The 23,124-nt window shown below is 57.5% G+C and overlaps 10 protein-coding genes across 10 annotated transcripts; 5 read left to right on the top strand and 5 right to left on the bottom strand.

Moving 5' to 3' along the window:
- Positions 1-114: 114 nt before the first annotated feature.
- Positions 115-1,340, top strand: VTJ04DRAFT_3329 (uncharacterized protein; the record flags this gene model as incomplete). The annotated part of the gene is made up of 4 exons (XM_069361217.1): positions 115-128; positions 193-301; positions 363-435; positions 508-1,340. 4 exons carry the CDS (start codon positions 115-117, stop codon positions 1,338-1,340), a joined length of 1,029 nt encoding a protein of 342 aa, XP_069221850.1.
- Positions 1,341-2,250: 910 nt separating this feature from the next.
- Positions 2,251-4,034, bottom strand: VTJ04DRAFT_3328 (uncharacterized protein; the record flags this gene model as incomplete). The annotated part of the gene is made up of 2 exons (XM_069361216.1): positions 2,251-3,906; positions 3,966-4,034. 2 exons carry the CDS (start codon positions 4,032-4,034, stop codon positions 2,251-2,253), a joined length of 1,725 nt encoding a protein of 574 aa, XP_069221849.1.
- A 1,244-nt stretch (positions 4,035-5,278) lies between these two features.
- VTJ04DRAFT_3327 (uncharacterized protein) lies at positions 5,279-5,745 on the bottom strand (the record flags this gene model as incomplete). The annotated part of the gene is made up of 3 exons (XM_069361215.1): positions 5,279-5,338; positions 5,415-5,563; positions 5,706-5,745. 3 exons carry the CDS (start codon positions 5,743-5,745, stop codon positions 5,279-5,281), a joined length of 249 nt encoding a protein of 82 aa, XP_069221848.1.
- Positions 5,746-5,774: 29 nt separating this feature from the next.
- On the top strand, positions 5,775-7,087 carry VTJ04DRAFT_3326 (uncharacterized protein; the record flags this gene model as incomplete). Its single annotated transcript, XM_069361214.1, has 3 exons — positions 5,775-5,812; positions 6,792-7,000; positions 7,059-7,087. 3 exons carry the CDS (start codon positions 5,775-5,777, stop codon positions 7,085-7,087), a joined length of 276 nt encoding a protein of 91 aa, XP_069221847.1.
- A 71-nt stretch (positions 7,088-7,158) lies between these two features.
- Positions 7,159-8,461, top strand: VTJ04DRAFT_3325 (uncharacterized protein; the record flags this gene model as incomplete). The annotated part of the gene is made up of 2 exons (XM_069361213.1): positions 7,159-8,186; positions 8,227-8,461. 2 exons carry the CDS (start codon positions 7,159-7,161, stop codon positions 8,459-8,461), a joined length of 1,263 nt encoding a protein of 420 aa, XP_069221846.1.
- Positions 8,462-8,486: 25 nt separating this feature from the next.
- Positions 8,487-8,753, bottom strand: VTJ04DRAFT_3324 (uncharacterized protein; the record flags this gene model as incomplete). Its single annotated transcript, XM_069361212.1, has 2 exons — positions 8,487-8,600; positions 8,646-8,753. 2 exons carry the CDS (start codon positions 8,751-8,753, stop codon positions 8,487-8,489), a joined length of 222 nt encoding a protein of 73 aa, XP_069221845.1.
- Positions 8,754-8,851: 98 nt separating this feature from the next.
- On the top strand, positions 8,852-10,491 carry VTJ04DRAFT_3323 (uncharacterized protein; the record flags this gene model as incomplete). Its single annotated transcript, XM_069361211.1, has 2 exons — positions 8,852-8,991; positions 10,401-10,491. 2 exons carry the CDS (start codon positions 8,852-8,854, stop codon positions 10,489-10,491), a joined length of 231 nt encoding a protein of 76 aa, XP_069221844.1.
- A 509-nt stretch (positions 10,492-11,000) lies between these two features.
- On the bottom strand, positions 11,001-15,424 carry VTJ04DRAFT_3322 (uncharacterized protein; the record flags this gene model as incomplete). Its single annotated transcript, XM_069361210.1, has 2 exons — positions 11,001-12,507; positions 12,564-15,424. The coding sequence occupies 2 exons, from the start codon at positions 15,422-15,424 to the stop codon at positions 11,001-11,003; spliced, it is 4,368 nt and encodes a 1,455-aa protein (XP_069221843.1).
- Positions 15,425-18,745: 3,321 nt separating this feature from the next.
- On the top strand, positions 18,746-19,077 carry VTJ04DRAFT_3321 (uncharacterized protein; the record flags this gene model as incomplete). The annotated part of the gene is made up of 2 exons (XM_069361209.1): positions 18,746-18,882; positions 18,963-19,077. 2 exons carry the CDS (start codon positions 18,746-18,748, stop codon positions 19,075-19,077), a joined length of 252 nt encoding a protein of 83 aa, XP_069221842.1.
- Positions 19,078-21,227: 2,150 nt separating this feature from the next.
- Positions 21,228-22,432, bottom strand: VTJ04DRAFT_3320 (uncharacterized protein; the record flags this gene model as incomplete). Its single annotated transcript, XM_069361208.1, has 2 exons — positions 21,228-21,909; positions 22,089-22,432. The coding sequence occupies 2 exons, from the start codon at positions 22,430-22,432 to the stop codon at positions 21,228-21,230; spliced, it is 1,026 nt and encodes a 341-aa protein (XP_069221841.1).
- Between the last annotated feature and the right edge of the window lie 692 nt (positions 22,433-23,124).

Here is a 23,124-nt window from a genome sequence, read left to right as displayed (position 1 = left end):
GACTTCTGATTTTCTTGAGCAAGCGAACATCGTCAGAGTCGCAGTCTTGCATTCAACACCATAACCCATCTCCAGCCCGCGACTCCAATTGCGATCCCAGATCCGGTCGCAACAATGCTTCGCCAAGTGTGAGTTACTCTCTCCCAAACCGCTCCCGTCCTAAGAGACACCAGACTAACCCAGACACCTCAGAAAACCCCGGAATGCCCGCTCCAAGCGGGCGCTCGAGAAGCGCAAGCCAAAGATTGTCGAGAACCCCAAAAAGTCTCTCTTCTTGCGAGGCACCTCATGCAGTCAGATCGTATGTTCGCCTTAGATTAGCGACGTCCAATGAGGGGGTACTAAACCAATCTGTCATCCAGACCCAAGATGCTATGGGCGACCTCTACTCCCTCCGCCAGACCCTTTCCAAGCGCTTCCAGAAAAAGAATGCCAGTACGTGCCATACCATGCTCCAACATACATACCATATATCTTCCAGGAAACTAACCCGAGTCCCTCTCCCAGTCCACCCCTTCGAAGACTCCTCCTCCCTCGCCTTCTTCTCCGAAAAGAACGACTGCTCCCTTCTCCTCTTCGGCAGCTCCAACAAGAAGCGCCCGCACGCCATCACCTTTGTGCGCACCTTCGACTACAAGATCCTCGACATGCTCGAGTTCTGCCTCGACGGCGACTCGTACCGGTCCATCGCGCAGTTCAAAAACCGCGACAAGATCCCCATCGGCATGCGCCCCCTGATGGTCTTTTCCGGCACCGCCTTCGAATCCCCCGTCCCCAACGAATTCACCCTCGCCAAATCCCTCCTCATCGACTTCTTCCGCGGCGAAACGTCCGACAAGATCGACGTCGAAGGCCTGCGCTACATCGTCTCCGTCACGGCCGACGAACCCACCACTTCTACCTCCTCCACTGTCCCCTCCAACTCCACCGACCCAGCAAACAAACCCGTCCTCCGCCTGCGCGTCTACGCCATCCGCACGCGCCGCTCCGGCCACAAGCTGCCCCGCGTGGAGCTCGAGGAGCACGGCCCGCGCATGGACTTCCGGCTGGGCCGCGTCTTCCGCGCCGACGACGCGCTGCAGAAGGAGGCCATGAAGCAGGCGCGCAGCCCCAACGAGGAGCGCACCAAGAAGAACATTTCGACCGACACCATGGGCGACAAGATTGGCCGCATCCACCTGGGCAAGATCGACCTAAGCGGCCTGCAGACGAGGAAGATGAGGGGGCTGAAGAGGAGTCGGGATGTGAAGGATGATGATGATGAGAGGGAGGGGAGTGAGGGAGAGGGCCAGGCGAAGCAGGGCAAGGCGGCGAAGAGGAAGAGGAAAGTTGACGTCTAGAAAGGGGTGGTGTTGAAGTTAATGATGATGGTGACGATGAGAAGTGGCACGAGTGTAATGTGACGTGGTGAGGTCCGAACCCAGGAGATGCCCCCCGGACAGAGAGGGGGGTGTGGTTTGGTGGTTGAGATGCATTGTGATCTGGTGTCGCCAGGAAGATAAGAAACCAAAAGGCAAGGAGATGGCGTTGTGGGTGTTCCGGATAACGGTGCCATATTTCTGTTATTTTCTCTGTCTGATAGCTATATCCATCCATCCATCCTTTGAGTTAGGTTGATCAGGCACTGCCAGCAAAACTGCTGTTCCAGAAAACAACAAATCCCCACAAGTCATCAAGTCAAACAGCTTCTTCATCATCCATCCAAAGCGTTCCTCGTATTCGCTCCCGCATCGGGGGGACGCTTTCCCATCTTATTACATCCATATCCAACAAGAGTCATCAATAATAAGTACATATAAATAGACACAAGAATCCCCCGCCCATCGCCGGACGCCTTCGCTGTCCCTAGCATATAATCCAAAATAATACCTAATCCAGAAAACAAAAATTGTACCTCCCCTGCAACAAGATTTTGTCACTTGATTCCCTCCAAAAAATAACGCCGTCGCTGCTGTCATCTCTCAGCAGCATCTAATAGCGTGCAGTTCATCCGCCCCGCATTAGAGCTCCAAAATCAGGTAACCTGAAATCATCGCTGAGTAAGGCTCGTCCTGACGATGACCAGTGGCCAGGTACTATAGGTGCCTTAGCTCAGCGTCCCATCTCATCCCGTTCTTTCGAGCCATCCGATTCCCTCTCGGTGCAAAATCGTACAAGGCTTCTCCGAGCCCCTCATCTCCTCGTAGCTCTTCTCTGACGGAATAATCCTCACAACCACTCCGCGCCCGCCGCCCATAACTCCATAAAAAGTCACGGACCCGGCGACGGCGACGCATACTCAGGTACGGGCGGTATGCTTTCAACGGCGCTGGTCATCTGGCTGACGAGGTCAATGTGTCTGACAAACCCGCCCTGCCTCTGCTGTCCCTCTTCCAATACCTTCTCCTCGGCATACCAATCCGCGCCCCAAATCTCGGGTGGTATTGGCGGGTTGACGCCGCCGGATCCGTTCGCGCTTTGTTGCTGCTGCTGCTGCCCTGGTGGCGGCTCGTACAGGGCGATGCGCATCGCCCACTCCAGGTGCGGCCACCACGTCCTGTAGGCGTCGGGGCCGAAATAGTCCGAGTTGAAGAGGGATACGACGCCGAGGACCTCGCGGCGCGCCATGCCGTGCAGCCACCAAATGTTGTCCATGGATTTGAGCAGGGCGAAGAAGCAGGCGAGGATGGCCAGGGCGCGCGGCCGGCGTTCCTCGAGCAGTTCGATGAACCTGCGCGAGACGGTGGCGGGGAAGGCGAGAGGAGCACCCTTGTGCGGGATCTTGTGGGCCCAGTTGAGCACGGCGACGGCATGCTGGTAGGCTTGGCGGGTGGAGGCGATGAGGTCGGCGGTCGCGGGTGATGGGGGTTTCCCTCCTGGTGGTTGCTGGGGATGGGATTGCGGCAGTGGCCCGGATTGTTGAGGGTAAGATGTGGTGGATGGGGTTTGAGGAGTCAGAGGGGTGGTTGAGGTCGGCGCTCCATCCTGCAAGATGGGCTGGATGCACGAGAGAGAGTCGCCCGCCATAGCGGCAAGTTCCTCATCGAGGCCATCCAGGAGGTGGCCGAAGAAGGTGTTGGGGCCGGCGCTGAAGTCGAGCTGCAACACTGCCTGCGAGTTGATGACCTCGGTAACGACCGGGCTCCCACGGAGGTACTGCCACGAGGCGGCGGTGATGGCTTTGACGCCTTGGAAGGCATGGAACCACGAGAAGGGAATTGTGTAGCAACCGGATGGCTGGTTTCGATTGCGGTCGGTATCGATGTCGGCGCCCTCGTCCTTCATGAAGACGCGGGTGGCGGTGGCTTGGAAGGCGATCAGGGCCGAGGTCAGGAACAGGGACTCGGCATTGGCGGGGTTGATGCCCTTGGTCAGGGCGGCGCTGTACTCGGCCAGCGAGGCAGCCATGTAGGCGTGAGAGGCGCGCACCAGCTCCTTGTCGTTGGGCATCATGCTCCGGAGGTGGAGGGCGGCGACCGCAAGGATGGCGTCGGTGAGGTGCTGGGAGCCGGAGAAGGCCAGGTTGGGCACGGTGATCTTCCATATGTCCTCGGTCACCGGGGCCGTGAAGGTGAAAGTCTTGCAGGTCAGGGCGGTATATTGGTGCATCAGGCGCAGCTCGAGCATGCGGTGGGCTGGAGGTGTGGTCTGGGAAACGGCAGGCGTCGGCATGGGCCGACAAAGCGGTGGTGCGGCAGGAGAGGCAGCATGATAGGCGGAGGCCACGGAGGCGGCGCGAGAGACGCGGGCGGCATGAGGATGCGGCGAGCCATAGTAATATGTTGCCGTGGAGGCGGGTGTGGAGGGCGACTGGGCAGCAGCAGCGGCTGCGGCGGCCTGCAGCTCGAGCAGGACCTCGGGATATTCAAAGTCGCATTTGACGCCGTGCTTGACGCAGTTGCCGCAGCGCGGATGAACCTCGTCGCACTGGAGAGAAGGTCAGCGGCATATCAGATGGAGACACATTGACGGCGGTCCATAGCCACCTTGATCTTCCGAGCCTTGCATCGCCGGCAGCCGGTCCGGGACTTTTTGTGGGAACGACGGGGTGGCATGTCTGGATTGGGAGGGCGAGTTCGAGGTCGAGGAGTGGTTGTGGATGCGGTTCCAGTTCTCGATTAAGGTATCCGGGGGTTGCGGAGAGAGAGAAGAGAGTTGTGGATGTATGCGGCGCACTCAGCCGGCTGATGCGGCGTCCTTCTGTCCATAGGGGACTCCTCGCGCAGCACAGCGAGGATGAAGAGGAGTTATGACAGAACAAAGCACAAAAAATAGATGGTCTCAACGGCGAGCCTTGCAGATGTCTAGGTATGTCCCCGATCCGATGCCCCGGTGGTGGCCCTAGTTAGTAGTAGTGTAGGCGTGTCGTTGTGGAGGTGGAGGTGGTGGAAGGGGAAAAAGAATGACGATTGGACAGGGCCCAGAGTTTGGCTTCGAAGGGTGGCCTGGAAGGTGGCCTGGAAGGTGCCCGGGCGGTGTCGACGCCCGGTCCCGAGCGGGACGACGCAGAGCTGAGATGGTCGCCGGCCAGCACCCAGCACCCGTTCCTTCCTTCCGCCCCCTGGCCCGAGCCTGGTGTGTGCCAAGCGAGACCAACCAGCCAATCATATCGGGCCTTGGCAGGGGAGAGCTACGTCTCTTCCGTGGGGGACCAAGCCAAATCAAGTCGGCTCGATGCCACCAACACCCAAAAAAAGTTCACCTGTCGGCCATCAACAACACAACTCCCAGGGGCACTCCTCTCAGCGGACTGAGCTCCGCGCATCCACGAGCCAGTGGGATGTCTTCCAGGCCTCAGCCGTCGCAGAAAAGGTGCGCTTTGGGCTCTGCAACCCTGGAAGGAGGCGCAGACGGATTTCAGCTCCGGGCGGAGGGGGGGCCCCAGACCCGGCGGCAACATTCCGCCAGCGGAAATATCGACATGTGAACGGGGGGAGGAGGCCATAGCAAGGTGTCTTTCTATGATACTAATACAGCAGCACAGAGGGTCCGTATTCACATCCACCTCCTTGGACTTGCATCTCGGGCATCGACAAGCTTGACAAACCTGGAACTGTCGGCATTCCCGGGGGGTTCCAAATATATTTGGATGCTTGGAGTGATTGGAGCCAAGTCTCGATCGTTCATCCCAAGTCGCCGACCTGGATCGAGAGTGGCAACGCACGCAACAACATCAACAACGATGCAGCCTGGAAGATGAGGCCAGGTCCCAAGTCCAGGTCAGGGAAAGGGGATTTCTCAGCAACAAAGTGTCATCCAGGCCATTTAACGATTGCAACTCTGATGATGAAAGGGAAGATTATGGCTGTTGCAGAGCATGGCCCATGGCTTTGATGTCAGCAAAGGCCCAGTAATGGTCCTGCAGCAGCATTTTTTAATTGCAATCTGTATCAAAGCAACGTCTCGAAGCCGCCTTGGCCAGCGGGCGCACGCACCCCGCAGATTCCGGGGCCTCGGGATGCGACGCTGCCTCGAGTCCACTTTCTTTCCACGTTGCGCTTCTCTTTAGGGGGAGCTGCCTGCTGCAGAGCAGATCCTCCCGCCGACGCCTCATTCAGCTGAGTGGGCTTCCGCGTGCGGCGAACTTTGAACTCGAGAAGTGATGATCTCATCCATCTCTTTTTCTTATCCATCCACTCTTATCACAACCCCCGCCAAACCCCAGATTTTTAACATATTTTTCTTCCCTTTTTTTCCTTCCCCGACGACATACTCCGCACACTTACCGTCACTAAAATGCATCATCGGCTCGGCCTGCGACGGCATTGCTGCGACCTTGCGGAGAACCACATCGCATGGCCGAGTGCGGAGCCGGGAACAGCTCGTCCCATTCGTAAGGTCCCTCCTAAAGGGCCCCTCCATCATTCCATTTCATGATTGACTTCACCGGATGTGTGGTGTTTCCCCTCTCCTGCATCTGCAGCACAAGCATAACCAGTCCGGCATCGGGCATCCTCTTCCGTCGTCCCTCGTCAGCATTGTCACTTGTTCAGATTGTGCTACTTATCGCTCGTCTGCTGCTAGCGCCTGTGGAACAAAAAAAGACGGTCAAAAGAGATACGTCCTGTGCCAAGTCCTGTGCAACACAAACCGCCCAGTGGAAATGCCGGCGTGTAGCTAAGAGATACGTAAGTAGCAGTAACTGCTAAGGGAGCGTTCGGATCCGTCTTGACCCGTCGTCCCTTGGCTCCGAACCAACCCCTCCCCCTCACTTCGGAGGAGAGTTCGGGCGGCGGCGGAGCTGGGTCGGGGTTCAAGGGGAGGGGAGGAGGGCCATCGCCGGCGCCGACTGGATGAACTTGAGCAGAGCGGGTTAGACTCGGGCCACATCATGAAGTGTTGCGTGCATGCTGAGAAATCAACGCAGCATTTGTAGACGTAGGTATTTACGGATGGCGGGTAGGGCGGATGTCGGTATCATCGCAAGCCGTCCAAGCCGTCCAATCTGTTCATTTTGTCCCCTTATCCAGGATCAACAGGCAGTCAGCGGCAAGACGGCATTTAAACAAAGGGCGCGCACTGCTCGTGACGGGCCGAGACAAGAAAAAGTTTGGGTGAAGGAGGCGACCCGGGCGATGGCGCAATCGCACCACCGCTCGCGAAAAGCACACCAACCGCCCACTGCTACCTGACTTCTGACTCTTCTACACCGCAACCGACACCTCGTACTCCGTACACACCGTACTTTTTCCTTGCTCTTGGGTCCGGGGAGGAACGCTGTCCTCTCTTTTAAATACCTATTTCTGCTACCTGCCACCCCCTCAATCCCCTTCTCCCACTTTACCTCCACGAAAAAAAACCCCCATTCCAAGACCCCCTCTTTTTTGTTCGCTCTCTTTGACGTCGGCTACCCCACGTTTCTCCAGCTGCCCTAAGTACCTGCCTTCCACAACAAGCCATCCATCCATTGACCAAACAGAGGCCGTCGTCGCTCTCACGGTCGACTTCTCAGCCCTAGCCCCGGCTTGTTGTGGCACACACACATACACCCCTCCTGCAGAAGAAACGGCGTGGTGGGTGTGTGTGTCTCTGTGGGTGTGCCCCTCCTGGTCGTCGCAAACCGTTGCAAGACGTCATAGCCTCGGCCAAGAAAAAAAAGATTATCTGAAATACAATACCCCGCGGGGCCACGCTCAACACCAACACCACCATCACCAACAATAAACAACAACAACAACCATGACGGCTCACACTGACCATCCCATCACTACGCCGCCTCGGGCGCCGTCACCGGTCCAGGGCTTCGGCACCCTGGCCGTGCACGCCGGGTCGCCGCACGACCCTTCGACCGGCGCCGTCATCCCCGCCATCTCGCTGTCCACCACCTTCGCCCAAACCGCCGTCGGCAAGCCCGTCGGCCAGTTTGAGTACAGCCGCAGCGACAACCCGAACCGCGCCAACTTCGAGACCATGGTGGCGGCCCTGGAGCACGCAAAGTACGCCCTAGCCTTCTCCTCGGGCAGCGCCGCCACCACCGTCATCCTGCAATCCCTGGCCGCCGGTTCCCACGTCATCTCCGTGTCGGACGTCTACGGCGGCACCCACCGCTACTTCACCAAGGTGGCCAAGGCGCACGGCGTCAAGGTGACTTTTACGCCTGAGATCGAGGTCGACATCCGCGACCACATCACCGAGGCGACCAAGCTCGTCTGGATCGAATCCCCCAGCAACCCGACGCTGCGCCTGGTCGACATCCGCGCCGTCGCCACCCAGGCGCACGAGCACGGCATCCTCGTCGTCGTCGACAACACCTTCCTCTCCCCTTACATCCAAAACCCGCTCGACCACGGCGCCGACATCGTCGTTCACTCCGTCACCAAGTACATCAACGGCCACAGCGACGTGGTCATGGGCGTCGCCGCCTTCAACTCAGACGCGCTGTACGAGCGCCTCGCGTTCCTCCAAAACGCCCTCGGCGCCGTCCCCAGCCCGTTCGACTGCTGGCTGGCGCACCGCGGCGCAAAGACCCTCCACCTGCGCGCGCGCGAAGCCACCCGCAACGCCACCGCCGTCGCGCACGCGCTCGAAGCTTCTCCCTACGTCATCGCCGTCAACTACCCGGGCCTGGACAGCCATCCGCACCGCGCCATCGCGCTGCGCCAGCACCGCGACGGTATGGGCGGCGGGATGCTCAGCTTCCGCATCCGCGGCGGACACGCCGCCGCCGAGCGGTTCTGCCAGCTCACGCGCATCTTCACGCTCGCGGAGTCTTTGGGGGGGTGTGGAGAGCTTGTGCGAGGTGCCCAGCAGCATGACGCACGCGGGGATTCCGCGCGACCAGCGCGAGGCGGTGGGCGTGTTTGATGACCTCGTGCGCATCAGCTGCGGCGTGGAGGACGCGGAGGATTTGAAGAAGGACGTGCTGCAGGCGTTGGAGCGGGCGGTGGCGGAAGTGGAAAGCGGCGGGGAGGTGGTGAACGGGAAGAAGGCGAACGGGGAGAATGGAGTTACGAATGGGACGAATGGGGTGAATGGGCATTGAATGGAGACGAAGGCGGGGGATATACCTAACATACTTGACTTGATCCACTCTGGTTTGATGAGGTGGTGATGGAAAAGGAAGGGGGTTCGTTCAGATGGAAAGGACTATGGACGAGGCGTGGGATTGATTCCTCTTCATGCTTGGGACGGGACCATCCATTACTTACTTACTCATGACATGAGACCAACGAAAAAAAAACCAAGGGATCTTGCGCGCGGGATGGCATGGCGGGAAACGAAGCATTAGCAACATCTATTTTTCTTTTCTTTTTTTCTTTCCCTCTTATGTTCATCTGTTTGTTACTGTCTGGTGGTTTTCTTTGTCTATGTTTTTATGGTTTGTTTATTTTATCTGTTTGTTTCACGGCTCTCTATTTTCGGCGATAGATAGATGGGCATGGCATTGCAACGTCGGATGACGGGTCACTTACACACAACAACAACACATCTGCGCTTTCTGCATGTCTTCATCATGGGTTTCATGGATAGCTTCATCTCCTTTTGTTGGAAGGGGCTGGCTCCAAGTTCGAGGTACAAAAATTCTACGTTACCTAAGTACCACTCTACTTACTCCGTCTCATCATGGTTTCTGTGTTGGGGTTTGATGATCATTTTGAGTTTGGCGCATGCTCGTTCCTCTTTCTTTCTCCATCTCTCGGGCTCTCAACCGGGCTCAACTCGTGGACTCAAATCCTCTCGGTCTCTGTGTATGAACTGGACGAAGACGAGGACAACCTGGGACGATTGAAATGTGTCATGGGAATGCTTTTTGCAGTATCTATGTACATACCAAGGTCTGTCTACTCATCTTGAGATAACTTGAGTTGACGATGGCAGGATCCGTTTCATGGGGGTCTGAACCTGGGGGTAACTCGGGACTTGGGACACCAACAGAACAAAACAGCCAAGAAAAGTAGGGTACGGTCTAGAAAAATAACGAAACATGTGGGAGTTTGGTCTGGTTCGGTCAAGAAAAATACGAGCTACTCGAGGCACAGTACTAATACATACCTAGCACCTCACCAGCCTCACCTCTTCCTGTCGTTTCGTTACTCACGTGCCCCCCCAACATGTCCGTCCATATGTATGCACAAACGTCTATGAGCATAGCACAGAGCACAGTACCTCACGTAGTTATCTCCTTTCCTCCCCCGCAAACCAAGCAAGTCCATCCCTCCGCAGTAACTGCTTACTACGAGTACGGATTACAGTAGCTGCCCGAGACTGGGTGGCTGGACCTGACTCAATCATCCCATCCATTCATTCCCATTCCTCCCAAGCCTTTCTGCATTCCGCATTCCCATCCCCGGGCCTATCGCATCTCATCCCATCCCATCCCACATTCCGGAAACGGCAACACCCAGGAAACAATGAACTGCCTGCCTCCCTTGCGAATACCCCGTAGTTAGGGAGTTAGTCATCTCCCCTTGCAGACCTGAATGAACAACCTAGTCAAGAATCAAACAAAGACATACTTCTTCATATGTACATCCTTAGAAAAAAAAAAACCATCGGCCACGTGCCCTCTCCGGCGCCAGCCTGGGGACCTGATGATGTACATACACACAGTACATCAGTTACATACAAACGCTCTGCCCGTCCCTGAAAGATGAACCAGACAGCACAACATGTGGATGACAAGCAAGCATCACGAGTATATCGGGTACCTACTGACCACACAGGAACCAAACTGGGGTCACATCACGGCAAGACACATCGATACCTAGATCAGGCACCCGAGGTATGACGACTCAAAAGATCAAGATCAATACCATTAACTACTAATCCCAGCCCAGTCCTCGACCACTCAACCCCAGTACCTGCTAAATAATCCAAATCCAACAAAAACAAAAAGAACCGTAATGCCATCCGCCATCACCGTTGCCGGCCAGCGCAATGAGCTTTTTGTGTGTGTGTGTGTAAAAACCCACCATCCATAGGTCCACGCATCCATCCATCATACCTGAGGTACCAAACCAACCACGAATTCAATCCCTGATCCTTTTGTTCAGGCTCCCACTGGCCCAATGAATGAATCCCTTCAAACCACCAACTTGAACCCCACCCCAGGAAACAAGAAAAACCTTCTCAGAGCAACGCAAGCAAGGGAATCGAATTATCATCCACCCCGTAAAAAACACTACTCATAGTTAATCCGAATTTTGACCCGAAACCCCAATCCCAAATCCGAGGGTAAAAAATGCAAATCCTGGCTGTACTTCTTCTTGATCCTCATCTGCCAAAAATCCCCTCCCAAACGCCGTGGATATGTACTTGTAGATGGATTAAGAATAACATGAAACAAAAGATAAGGAATGATGCGTATATATACGACGATGCCGAGATATTTCCCCGGGTGACACAATGTAAGGAAAAGAAACCAATGAAAGGTAGCGTAAATCAGGCGGAATATAGATAAGGAACCATAGTCCAAACGCGGGCGGAAAAGAAGTCGTAGACGGATAAACCGGCTCAAGACGCGGAAGATCGGGTGGGTGGTGCACGAACGGTAATAAGGTCGGTCAGCAGCCGACGACGCCCTACATCATCTTCGGACGCACCGCCAGCCCCTCCACCCCCAACATCGGCACCTCAACCTCGCTCAGGCCCAGCACGCCCTCGTCGCGCCGCCGATCCACAAAGCTGTTGCATTCGCTGACCACCATGCTCCATTCGGCCAGCGCGCGCCCCGCGTAGACGGCGCCCTGCGCGTACACGCCCGTGGGCTTCTCGGCCCGGACGGCCGGCGGAGGCCCAAACGGCGACGGCGAGGCCCCCATCCTGGACGGCGTGGGCATGAACAGCGGCGTCGACGCCCCGACGGCAGCGGTCGTCGTCGTCCGCGGGACATCAATCGACCGGCGCATGTCTTCCTGCCACTGGCCGCCGCCGGCCCGCATCAGCGGCTCGCCGCGCACGCCAGACAACGACATGCACCGCTCACCACCAGCGGCCGAGAACGGCAGGGTCCTTTTCCCGCTGACGCCAGACAGGGACATGCACCGCTCGCTTCCCGCCCCGGCGGCAAGCGACGGGCGCCTGCCCGCGTCTTTGGTCGGCGCCGGCCGACGAAGCGGTTCCTTGGTCACGGTGAGCGGCCGCGCGTTGCGAGCCTCGCTGATCAGGCCCGTCTGCAAAAGGCCGCTGACGCGGCGCGTCTCGGGCGGCAGGCCCGGAGCGATGGGCGGCGGGCTGTCGCTGCGGAAGAGCGGGAGTCCGGCGGGCTCGGCGGCGGCCAGCGGGCTACCGTTTTTGCTCGCCAGCCCGGCCAGGCGGGCGCTGACGCGGGCTTGCGCGGGAGCAGGGAGGCGAGGCCGCGTCAGGACGCGAGGAGGCATGGGTCCGAAGGGTAGGAGAAAACCGCCCGGTCCGATCTGGAAGGACAGGACAAAGCGGAAGAGGTACGTCGGCCCATCGATGGTCGGGTTGGAGCCGGTGGTGGTCGAGGAAGCGCAAGACGACACCGATTCGGACGAAGATCCAATCGAGGAACCCGGCGACGGGCGTTTAATAGGGTCCTTGGGTGGCGGAGGCGGGCCAGACAGCTGTCGGACAGGGCGGTTTGACGATTGTGTCGTGGTTTGCTTGGCCGCATGAGCTGCAAGACGTGCCTGAGCCGTCTCACGACGGGCCTGCTCCAGTTCCGCCTCCCAAGTGCGCCTGGCATCCGAATGGTCGTTCGCCGATCCAAATGGCAGCACCTTGCCCAACAGAGACAGCCGCCTCTTGAACGACATGCCGTTGCCATCCTCGATCTTGTCGCCGTCCTCCGAGAAGCTGTCCGAATTGCCAGCGGCTGCGAGACGGCGGTATTCGAAGGGGGCGTCCAGGGACGGAATGGAACTCGACAAGGAATCGAAGCTGAGCTTCATGGCCGGTGGCGGCGGCGTCGATTCGGTCCGGAGGATGAGAAAGCGCTTTCCGGGAGCGGGAAGCGTGGGTGCCGTGGAAGGCAGCATGCGGCCTTTGGCCTCAGCGTCCTGCTTGAGCCACAGGTAGTGTGACCACACCGTCTTCAACCGTTGGGACACAACGATGAATATTTTTCTGTTATGACTGTCAGTTTCTTGCTTCTGATCGACGGATGGGTTTTTTCAACTTACGTATCCAGCTCGTTGACCCTCCCAGAGTCCCTGCAGATGCGCCAGCAAAGCAGGCGCATGTAGTAGGCGCGAACCATGGGGCACCAGTGGTTGAAGAAACGGGCAAACATGGGCTCGGAAACCAGCCACTCCAGGCACAGCGTCTCTTTGCGGACAGGGTCGGCGGCGATGATATCCCAGACCGAAAAGAAGAAGGACAAGATGCGGATCTCCGACATGGTGTTGTTGGAGTCCATAATCATCTTGCCAATCTCGAACCAGAACGGCCAATCGATGTAGTCGACAGGCCGAGCCAGAGCCGGATTCACCGATTTCTGGAAGGCATCGAGAGCCACGAGCGCCTCCTCCAAAAAGTCGCACAGCATGAAGCACGAGGCATGCTCGAAGCGCGGGGTCCTCTTGGTGGCGGCCTTCGCAATGGCAACGATAGCCTCGGCGAAGGTGTGCCTGACATCGTTCGTGATGCCCGATGACTCCTCCGCCAGAATGTCCTTGAGCAGGACAATGAGCCGGTTCTCGTCCATTCCCTTGAGAAGGTTGCTTGGCAGCTGGGGAGCCGTCAGCGCGGCGTCGCCGTAGAACCCGTCGGGCCCAGGCGGTCCAAGCATGGCGTCCAGCGACGCCTGGCGATGGATGGTGCTGTCGAGGATAGAAAGAAGCTGGGCATGAACAAGCACGAAGGCCGGGGAGCGCGCCTTCTCGATGAGCGGCAAACCGTCGGGCATGAAATCCTGGGACAGGATGTAAAAGTGCTTGCAGAAGATGAAGACCAGGTCCGTGTCACCGCCACGCCACCGCGACACCCAGGGACCATGCCAATGGATCTTGGCCAGAGCGAGGGGCAGCTTGGCGGCAACGCGAAGCTTGTCTCCGAGCGTCTTGACTGACGACCAGCCCAGTTTGTGGAGATGCGCCGGGAAGAGGGCCACGATGTCGTCGCTCTCACCGCGGCTGCGCCTCGGCAGACCGAACTCGTCAGCGACCCGGCGAAGGTGATCGGCACTCAACCCCCACAGGCGGACCAACACGTCGGCGACGCCCGGGACGAAAAAGAAGCCATATGCGCAAGCCCGGCCGCACCAGCTCACCAGGCTCGGCGGAGCATTGCGCATCGACATCTTTTCGACAACAAGAGCCATCTGGATGGTCAGGTTGTTGACGAACATGGTGCGCACATGGTGCTCCGCCGACTCGGCCAGCAGCAGCGAGTCCGCATCGCATGTGTCGGCGCTCGACTGGGTGTTGGACCGCGGGCGCACACGCTCCTCCGGACACCGCTCTGCCAACGGACGAAACTGGCTCGTGCACACACGCCATTCAGGGCGCATCATAATCATGGTAGCCGCCTCGAGCAGCGTCGGCCGATCGACGCCCGACGCCGGCTGGAGGGTTGGGAAGTCGACGCCAAGCGCGGCGACACCCTGAACCAAGCTGGATGGTGGCCGCGAATTAGGCCCGGCAATGACGGCCAGGAGACCGATCCACCAGCGGTTGAGGATGGACGCTCTGCGATCCACGTCCTCGGGAGTCAGGACGTTGAGATTCGAGTTGGACGGGTGATACGCAGTGCTACGCAAGAAGGGTAGCAGCACGGAACGCACGGTGAGCATGCGGCCGGCTGTCGAGCCTTTGGAAGCGAAAGTGGCAAACTCGAGGTCGAGGGTGCGGAACGTGGCCCAGAGAGGATCACGCGAAGTCGGGTGCGGCATCGTGAGGGTCGTGTCGACGGTTGACGATGACGTATTTTCAGAAGCGCTGCTCGCCGTGGCCGTGTCGGTGGTATCGAAGTCTGAATCGACCGAGGCGGCGCGTTGGTACGATGAGTCACCCGAAGTAGCAGAGCCGATGCTGTTGGACGAGGCATTCTTTGCAGCTTCAATAGGCGAAACCGGCGTGCTGCCCTCCGAGTCGCTCAACAACGGCACGTTCCTCTCCAACGCCGTCCTGAGCGGGGAGGGCGAAGAGCTGCGCGAGAAGACGCTCTGCGGCCGTATCCTTGACAGATAGAAGCTGGCTCGGTTCAGGGCTCCCTTGGCGCCGCCGGAAGACTCCGGATCGGACGCAACCCGGGGCTTCAGACGGAAAACCTTCTCAGATGAAGAAGAAAATCCCCAACTCCGGGACTTGGAAGGCTTTGCCGGAGGTGACGGGGATCGTGACTTGGACATCCAGGAACGCTTCGCAAAGCCGGCTAGGGCCTCGACGGGCCGTGAGCGTTCGGTCGGCTTCCCGGAAGCCGGTGCAGCCGGGCTGCTGGGCTGGTCTGCCGCATTCTGTTTGGCGGGTAGCTTGGGACGGATCTCTGCTTCGGGTTCAACGGCGCTGATGGTCGGCCGGGAGGAGGCTGGGAGCCACGAGTCTGGCCGGTCAACCATTGATCTGCTTCTGGCGCGGGTGTGGCCGCGGGGTGACGCCGTCACACAAGAGGGCGTCTGGTTGGCAATTGGATGGTCCTGTGTGGACTTGTCCTCCCGTGGGCATCCAGGCTGGGATTCTAGTGCTGTTGTCGTCGTGGTATTGAGGGTGAATGTTGTTGGAGCTGGGGCGGCAGTCCGCGGGACAGGCTCATGAACGGTGTCTGGGGTGGGGCTGGTGGTGGTGGTAGTAGAGCTTGTGGTGAAGCCGAAGGACTTCTCGAACTCGCTGACCAGGTCAAAGGTCGGAATATCAAAGGCTGCCAGGCCGGGCAGCGGTGGCAGGCTCTTGAAGCTGCGGGTGGCATCCAGGGCTGCAGGTGGTGGTGCGGAAGTGGGCTGGGCATACAACAAATCCGGTGCGGAGCGCGAAGCAGGGTAGCGGAGCGGTGATGATGTGGACGAGTCGAACGCCCACGAGGCCACGGCAGCCTTTGGACCACTCATCTCATGGCACGGGCAGAAAAAAAAACCGACACCCCGCTAATTCGACCGCTGTGCACAGCGCAGCTGGCGTTATTTTTCGTCGTGGTCAGCCGTGGTTCGCTGGCTGACAAACTGGAACACCAGCGAGGAGTATAGTGGTGTTGTTGTTATGGTTGGGTGCAGCGGAGCAGGTCACCTAGGTTAACACACACTGTGGTAGGGCAGCGCCGAGTTACCGTGTTACTGCGTCGCTGCGGGCCGCAACGCTACCACACTGCAAACACCGGGATTGAGAGCAACTGATGTCCGGGTCCGGTCTGGTTCGATGGGTGTCCAGAATCAACAGTTTCCTGGGCTGAATTGCTTCCCAGCAAGGCGCACTGCACGCACACACTCACACACACGCCGTCACCTAGGCTTCCTCCTCTCGAACAGTCGCGCGTGTTTGTCGATTGGGATATGGCGTGCTCGGCGGTATGGCTGGTATGATGTTTGTGGCCGACAATTAATTCCAGAACATGTCTTCCCGTTGCGGCAACTGACTGGGGGAGGTTAACGAGTGTCGTAGATCAGGTAGGCAGGCCGTGAGAAGGCTGGATAGACCGAGACGGCGGCGGTGTTGTTTGCTTGACGTGTGCTGTAAGTATGTACTGTACACCGTAGGGCACCCAAGGGAATTTAGCGAGAGGCAGGGCAATCAATTGCCGTCGGCGGTGTCGTCGAGGAGGGGGACGAGGGGAGGGGAGGGGATTGTGCTGGGCCGGGATAGAGCAGCAGGATGTCAGAAACAAAAAAGAGGGAAACAAAAAAACATCAAAACCCCAGGACCAGCAGGAAGAGAGAGAGAGACGGACGGGCAGATCGGACGGAGTTGAGCACTGCGGAGATGGGCCGGACAGGGTTTTTGTTTTTTTGAATCTAAAGTTAATTCGGATTTGCAGCTTGCTAGGCAAAAGCAGGGAAAGGGCACCAGAGCAGGCGAGAGCAGGCCGCCAGCAGATGGAGCTTCCCGATGGTGGAGGATCCGTGAAAGTGCAAGTGAAAGCGAAAGTGAAAGTGGACAGTGCGTCCCTGACTTTCCTTCCTTGCCCTTCTCCCCTTCTCCCTGTTCCCTGTTGGGGCTGTCTCCATCGCTCTCACCCTCGCCCCTCTCTGGCCTGAGCTGTGGCTCCCACCTCAACCCAACTCTTTTTGCGCCTTGACTCCGCCTCGACTCGTGGCGTGCTTTGCCTTTTCCCTTCCAAGGTTCACGTATGGCTGCAACTCTCCTGTTTTCCCACGGCGTCATTTCCTTGGCACTGGAATTGATCTTCTGCGCTGCAACCCAGCCCAACCAGCGAACCCCTGCGAAAATCCTGTTACCCATCTCGTGTTTTTTTGTGTTTTATCCGCGCCTGTTCAGCTGCCATGGACGCTTCTCCGCCGTAACTTACCGTACAGCGTCGTATTACGCCCCACACCTTTCACTCTGTCTTTTGCCCCAGGCCACAGCCCCCCAGCGCGTGCGGCTGCGGAAAGTGCGGGCGCTAGCGACCGGGCATGGGGTCGTTTGGCGACTGAGGCGACGTCGGCGATCTCTCTTTTGCGATCCAGGCCACGCCAGGCAAGTCCGGCGAGGGAGGCGACCGCTTTCATGACCTCTCTGTTGGCGTGTCGCAGGCTGGCGACGGACAGCCCCTGGGGGCCTAGGAAATTTCCGATTTCCGGGTCATGGAAGATCACAACGTCCGACGGCTTTGAACTTAGGTCCAGGGAACAACCAGGTTGATGCTGGCAGCACCGGCAGATGGGAAGCCTCGCGGGCCCTCGCGGTGCCTGGTGCAATGCAAAGAAAACGACGCCGGGCTTTGGCGGGTTTGGTTCCCGACCGGTTGCCCGTCCCCAAAGCCACAAACCCCACTCGAACTGGAGTCCCAGGGACTCGGGCGGTGAACCAAAGGCTGGTCCCTGCAGGGGACAGGAGCCAGATCTGATGAACAAAAATGGTGGCATGGAGGGAACATTGGAGCCGAGGATCACCGGCGAGATGGTGTCATCCCGCCGAGGGCGTCCCACGCCATCGGGTCGCGTCTCTTGCTCTCTTTGCTGGCTTGGGTGACATTGACGGCCACAGCATCCACAGCATCGTCATGTGTGCCGAGTCCAATGCAACGACATCACCAACACCGGAGAGCCAATCCTCAACGAAAAGACGGCAAGCTCCAAGACGCAAGGCCAACAATGCTGACCTTGGTCAAGTTAAGCGACCAGGACGAGGCCAGGAAATGAAGAGCCAGCACGTCGACGAATTTGACCATCGCGCTGCGCGACGGCTTTTACCCTTTTTGGCCATGGTCTGCACGCCAAGCTCATGATGCTGGCCCAGCTGAGGCTCGGGCTTTGGGCGTCATGCTGCGGAGTGCTGCACGTCTTCTTCATCTCCACACACAGACAGCACCGCACAGCCAGTCGCGCCAAAGCCGTGGCTGTCGTGGCGTGGCAGCCGCATCGTCAGCACCAACACAAAAGAAGAAGAGAAGAAAAAATTCCATCCAAAGATCGCCCAGGCTGAAGGATGCCGCTGCACACATGGCAGCGGGGGTCGGAAACGGAGTGATAGGAATCCCATTCAGCCTTCCCGGGTCGTCGCACAGGTCAAGTCGCACAGAATGCCACCTAAGACGACTTTCTTCCCCAGATGATCTGGGCCAGGAGCCGACGTCTGACCAGAGATGAGGATCCGGCAAGACGGATAAGAATGAAGGGGTCAGTCAGTTGAGACGATCCGTTCCGGCACCACGGACGAGCGCCGGTCGACGATCGGAGTCCCCGCCCCGGCTTTTCCGAGCTTTCGAGACAGACCACCAGATACTTGCTACATACATACTACCAGCTACCTCCGTACGGAGTACACTAACCCCTCTACTCCGTACTCCGTACCCAAACACACGAAACACTCTCAAAGGAGCCCAAGTGTTGCTGGCAAATGCATTTCACTTCATCTCCCACCACCCTGCCTTTCGGCGAAGCATGTACTGTACATCCACGAGAATCAAGGGAATAGCACGGCCTTCTGGTCGGTTTCATGGTCGGACCATGGCCGCCTGATGGCCGCTTGATGTCCCACCGGCCCGCCGATCACAGCTGGACAGGGGTCCGCGAAGCATTGTTTACACGGCCGGGCTGCAACGTCCACCGTTCATCGGGACGACGCTCCATCCGTCAAAAACACTCTAGATCTGCGAGATGTGCTGGCAAACGCCACGCCCATTCAACGGGCCACTCTTTGGCTTCGAGCACATTGTTTGGGGATTCACATCTTCATCTAGTTAACGTCACCTAATACTTGCCCTGGACGTTGACATGATGACAGCACACATTCCGGTCCGGCGTCTGCTGGGCACTTCGCGCCGATGGATGTCTCTCCTTTTCACCGCGACTTCAAGCCTCACCATTGAGTCGGTCGGTCGAGCTCCGTGGAAGCGCCGCCTCCGGATGGAGTAAGTAAACAAAAAAAAGTTTTCTCTTAGCGTCCAAGCAAAGTCGTTGAAGAGAGACATTCTGAGCCGCCTACACCAAGTGGAACTGCCGCCCGCCAACCCACCAACGCCATCGCCCGCTTGTCCGCCGTGTCTCGGCAAAGTCCATCTCCTCCTGCATTAGGCTTCCTTCCTTTCGCGCCAACCGCCAACTGACTGGCGCAGAACGGCGAACGGTAGCCAAAGAATCACCACGTCGTTGGGATGGGCGAAACGTTTGACGATGGATCAATGGTGATGATAACTGGTAGCTAAGCACGCAGACTTGCGACAGACGGCGGACTGCAGATACCCAACCACCTCCTCGCAGCGGTACAGACCTCCACCTCTCGGCCTCGGTCGTGAGAGCCCAGGTAGAACGCCCAGGCGCACCGCACCGCACCGTTCTCCACAAAACGGTCGGCGCTTGAGGAACTCGTGCCGGTGAGTAAAGACGTTGACGCTATCGCTGGGTGAAGAGGGGAACCCTGACGAACGAACGACGGGGACTGCTTGAACAACTTCCGTCCCTTCCCTTGCCTAAGACTCTATGCCTGTCGTTGGTGGGTGAGACATACTTAGTAAGTGAAGAAGCACAACGGCGGTCAGGAACATCCACACGAGGGAAGGGGTAAAAACTTTCTTTAGTTTCGTCTGCGGTGGAGGTGGTGGATGTATGTATGTACGGAGTACGGACCTGGGTAAGGTATGTCCTACTACCGAGCTTATGCCTTTGTCCCACTCTAGGACACAACCCAGACCACCTTCCGAAGAGGGTATTCCTACAAGAAAGACGATAGGACAGAAAAAAAAACATCAAGCTTTGCATATCGTGTCGTGTCGCGTCTCGCCGCGTCGACGGGTTGGGCGTCTCGGTAATGTCCACTTACCCTACACTGCCGGGCGCACTTACACAGGACACAACCGGCCCGACATTCCCTTCCGATCCGTGGGGGCTCTTGGGCCTTTGTGTGTACGACCTCGTCCCTGTGGCCTGGACTGTGCTGCAGTTACGCAGCACATCTTCAGCCTCAGGAGTTGGGAAGGTGAGGCAGGAAAGACGATCTTCGCCGGCGATGGGTGGATAGATAAAAAAAAAAGGATGAAGCTTAAGTCTTCCGAGACGATGACAAAGAGATCTACGAAGTAAGCAAGCGGGGAGTTGGTCACTTACGGCAGAAGTGTAGCCCAGCGAACTCCGGGAGAGTTGTTTGTTGCTCCAATTGTTGGTATGTACAGTACATACATAAAAAATCCAGCCCCGCGTCGCGTACATAGGTACGTACAGCGTAGTATTGCATCCCACGGCGCGTCAAACCCCGCGCTGCGCCGGCGAGAGGAGTGGTGGTTATGCGAACCTACAGACCTAGGTCCTGAGTAGTGCTGCCTGCAGCTTTCTGGCTTTCTCGATTGGGCTCATTGGTGGCGGTCCAAGGGCAAAAGATGCACAACAGCATACTCCTCTGTGACACATACATCTTGCCACCCTCAGCCGCGGTTGATGGCGCAGTAAGGTTGGTTGGTTGGTCGGCTTTCCCCAACACCAACACCGCCGTATCCAAGGCAGGGCAAAAAGTTCCAATACCCTCGGAGCACATATACTCCGTACTAGTACAGATCTTGAGAGACCGACCACTCCCGGCTGGGAGAAGAACCTACCAACTTCATCCTACCTGCCTAGGCACCTGCTTACAGGTAGACATGTATAAATGTAGAGTAAGAATATGCATGGATTCTTCTCCCAACTGCGCGCAATTGCTCCGAGTTATTGGTTGTTCCAATTTGTCTTGTACGACACGCCCAGCTGAGCAGAGGACATGATTCGTGCCGAGTTCCTCTTCAGATGAACGCACGAGAATGTAGTACGATGTAACTCTCGAGTTCCGAGTATTAAGTACGTATATACCTCTGTGTGATGAGTCTTGGGCTTGCTCCTGAGCTCAATAACGGGTTCATATCTGTTTAGAGTTGTTGGGATGAAAAGTAAAGAGGTGATTGAACGAGTTTCTATCTCAGCAGCTACTATGGTAAGGATAAAATCCAGGAAACCGTCTTCTACGTCTGAGAAAAAGTGAACACTTGCACTGGTATCTGATCATTCATTGTCTGAGAATTCGAGACTCAACACTACCTTGATCTATAGAACACATTAATCGAAGGAAACGTCCATGAACCCCTATATGAAGCCCAAGACTCCCTCTATCCCACGAACACCATATCCAACAGAAACCAAGTAATTCGACAGAAAGCATAGATACCCAATAACCTCTTTCTACCCTGCTCCCAACTCCATCTCCATCCCCTCCTCCACCCATCACTCAACCCCCTCAATTGCTCGACGAGTAATCACTCACACCCTTTTCCCCCCCATTCCCGCTCCCCTTCTTCTCATTCTTATTCATCTTCCAACTCGCCGCCTTCCACCCTTCTTCTCCCACAGTCACGCCCGGGTGTGCCGCCGTCAGCAAAATCGCCGCCAGCGCGATCATGGTCCCCTCCAGCACCATAAACGTCACCTCGTCGTTGGCCAGCGGGCCATCAAACCCCTCGGACAGCTCGGCGCAGCGGAACACGCTGCGCACAAACACAAACAGCGCGGCAGCGAACACGGCGGCGATAAACCCGGGCTGAAACACCTTCTTCTCTCGCAAGTGCGCGAACGCCGGGTTGAGAGTCCCTTGCTTCCGCGCCCGCCGCGCGCCGTTGACCCAGAAATCGAGACTCAGCGCGCCGAACAGGAGCAGCACAAACACCTGCCACGCGACGCCGGCGATCATGATGTTGATGCCCGTGCGCTGGAGCTGCGACATGGGTTCGGCGAGCGAGGCGATGGCGCCGCCGGCGGCTTGGAGGAGGAGCGCGATGAAGTCGCCCAGGATGAAGATGTAGGTGTACACCTGCGGACGGAAGCGCGCGAGGGACGGGGAGTAGATGATCACCATCCGCGAGAGGGAGAGGTAGATGGCGGCGGCGATGAAGGCGGGGGCGATGGTTAGGCAGACGAGGGACCTGGTGGAAGTGGTTAGTTGGTTAGTAAGGGGGAGGGGGGGGGGGGGGCGGAGGGGGGCAGATAATAAGGGGGGTTTGTTGTTGTTGTTGAGGGGTGGAATGGGGTGAGGGTGGGAAAGGAGAGGAGGATAAGGACAAGGTGAGAAAAAGTCACTTGTGTCAAGCAAGCAGGAACTTACATGATAAAATAGGTATCCTCAAACATGGTATCCCTCAGCAAGATACGTCCGATATAACCAACAACCTCGAGGATGAGACCGCCGCCCATGCCGATAAGGTAGCCCCATGTCTTGTTGCGGAAACCAAGATAAAGCTGAAACAGCAGGCAAATGCCGAAGAGCACGGAAAAAAAGATGTTGCCGCCCAGGTCGGGGACATACTCCATCATGCCGATCAAGATGCCGTCGACCTTGAGCGGACAGGTGCACAAGGTGCATTCCCACGGGGCGTTCATGAGCATGGTGAGGTTGAGGCTTTCAAGGCCCACCCCCGTCCAGTCGGGGATCCCGCCCGGGCAGCTCATATTGGCTTGTTGTGAAGATGAGCTTGGTGGTTTGCTTAGGTGGTGGTTGGTATTATGGAGGTAGGTAGTGAAGTAGGTAAATCCCGGCGAGCGTTGTTGGGGTTTGTGTAAATGTCGGATCCTCAGGGGTGGATACACCAGTTTTTGCACTTGGTCCACAGAGGTATGGCTTTTCTTATATTCCAATTCAATCGGATGGGTCGGAAGGAATGAAATGAGAATTTAAGAGTATAGGTCAACTTGACCTGTCTGATGCCTGGTGGTTGAGGCAAGGCTGTGGCAGCAAGGGGCTCAGGTTGAGAATGTCAACACAACAACAAGACAGATCATCCCCTGGACAAGTCTGCGGACAGGCAGTAAATAAATACTCAACAACAGAATCCATCATCAATCGTGTCGTTGGTCTTGATCTATGGTCTGTTCTCAGATTGGGCTCTCTTACCGCAACCCGGAGGATTACGTGTCCGTGGACCGCACTCATCCCATACTGCGCCTCTGGCCGAGACGCACGACGACGCCTGGGACGACCGCGGGTGTGGCAATCAATCGCTCCGTGTCCGAGCTTGCGGGACCGACCGCACCAGCAATCCCTGGACCTCCCCGGACGATTCGTGCGCTGGGACCCGAGGGAGCGGTTGACAAGGCTCTTGACGGATGTTGACATGGTTGGTAGTCTATCCGTTGTCCGAGAT

This window comes from Mycothermus thermophilus (assembly GCF_041956435.1).
Source record: "Mycothermus thermophilus strain CBS 625.91 unplaced genomic scaffold VTJ04scaffold_2, whole genome shotgun sequence".
NCBI classification, from domain to species: Eukaryota; Fungi; Ascomycota; class Sordariomycetes; order Sordariales; family Chaetomiaceae; genus Mycothermus; species Mycothermus thermophilus.
Note: the sequence above shows the minus strand (reverse complement) of the source record. Positions and strands in the feature narration are given on the sequence as shown.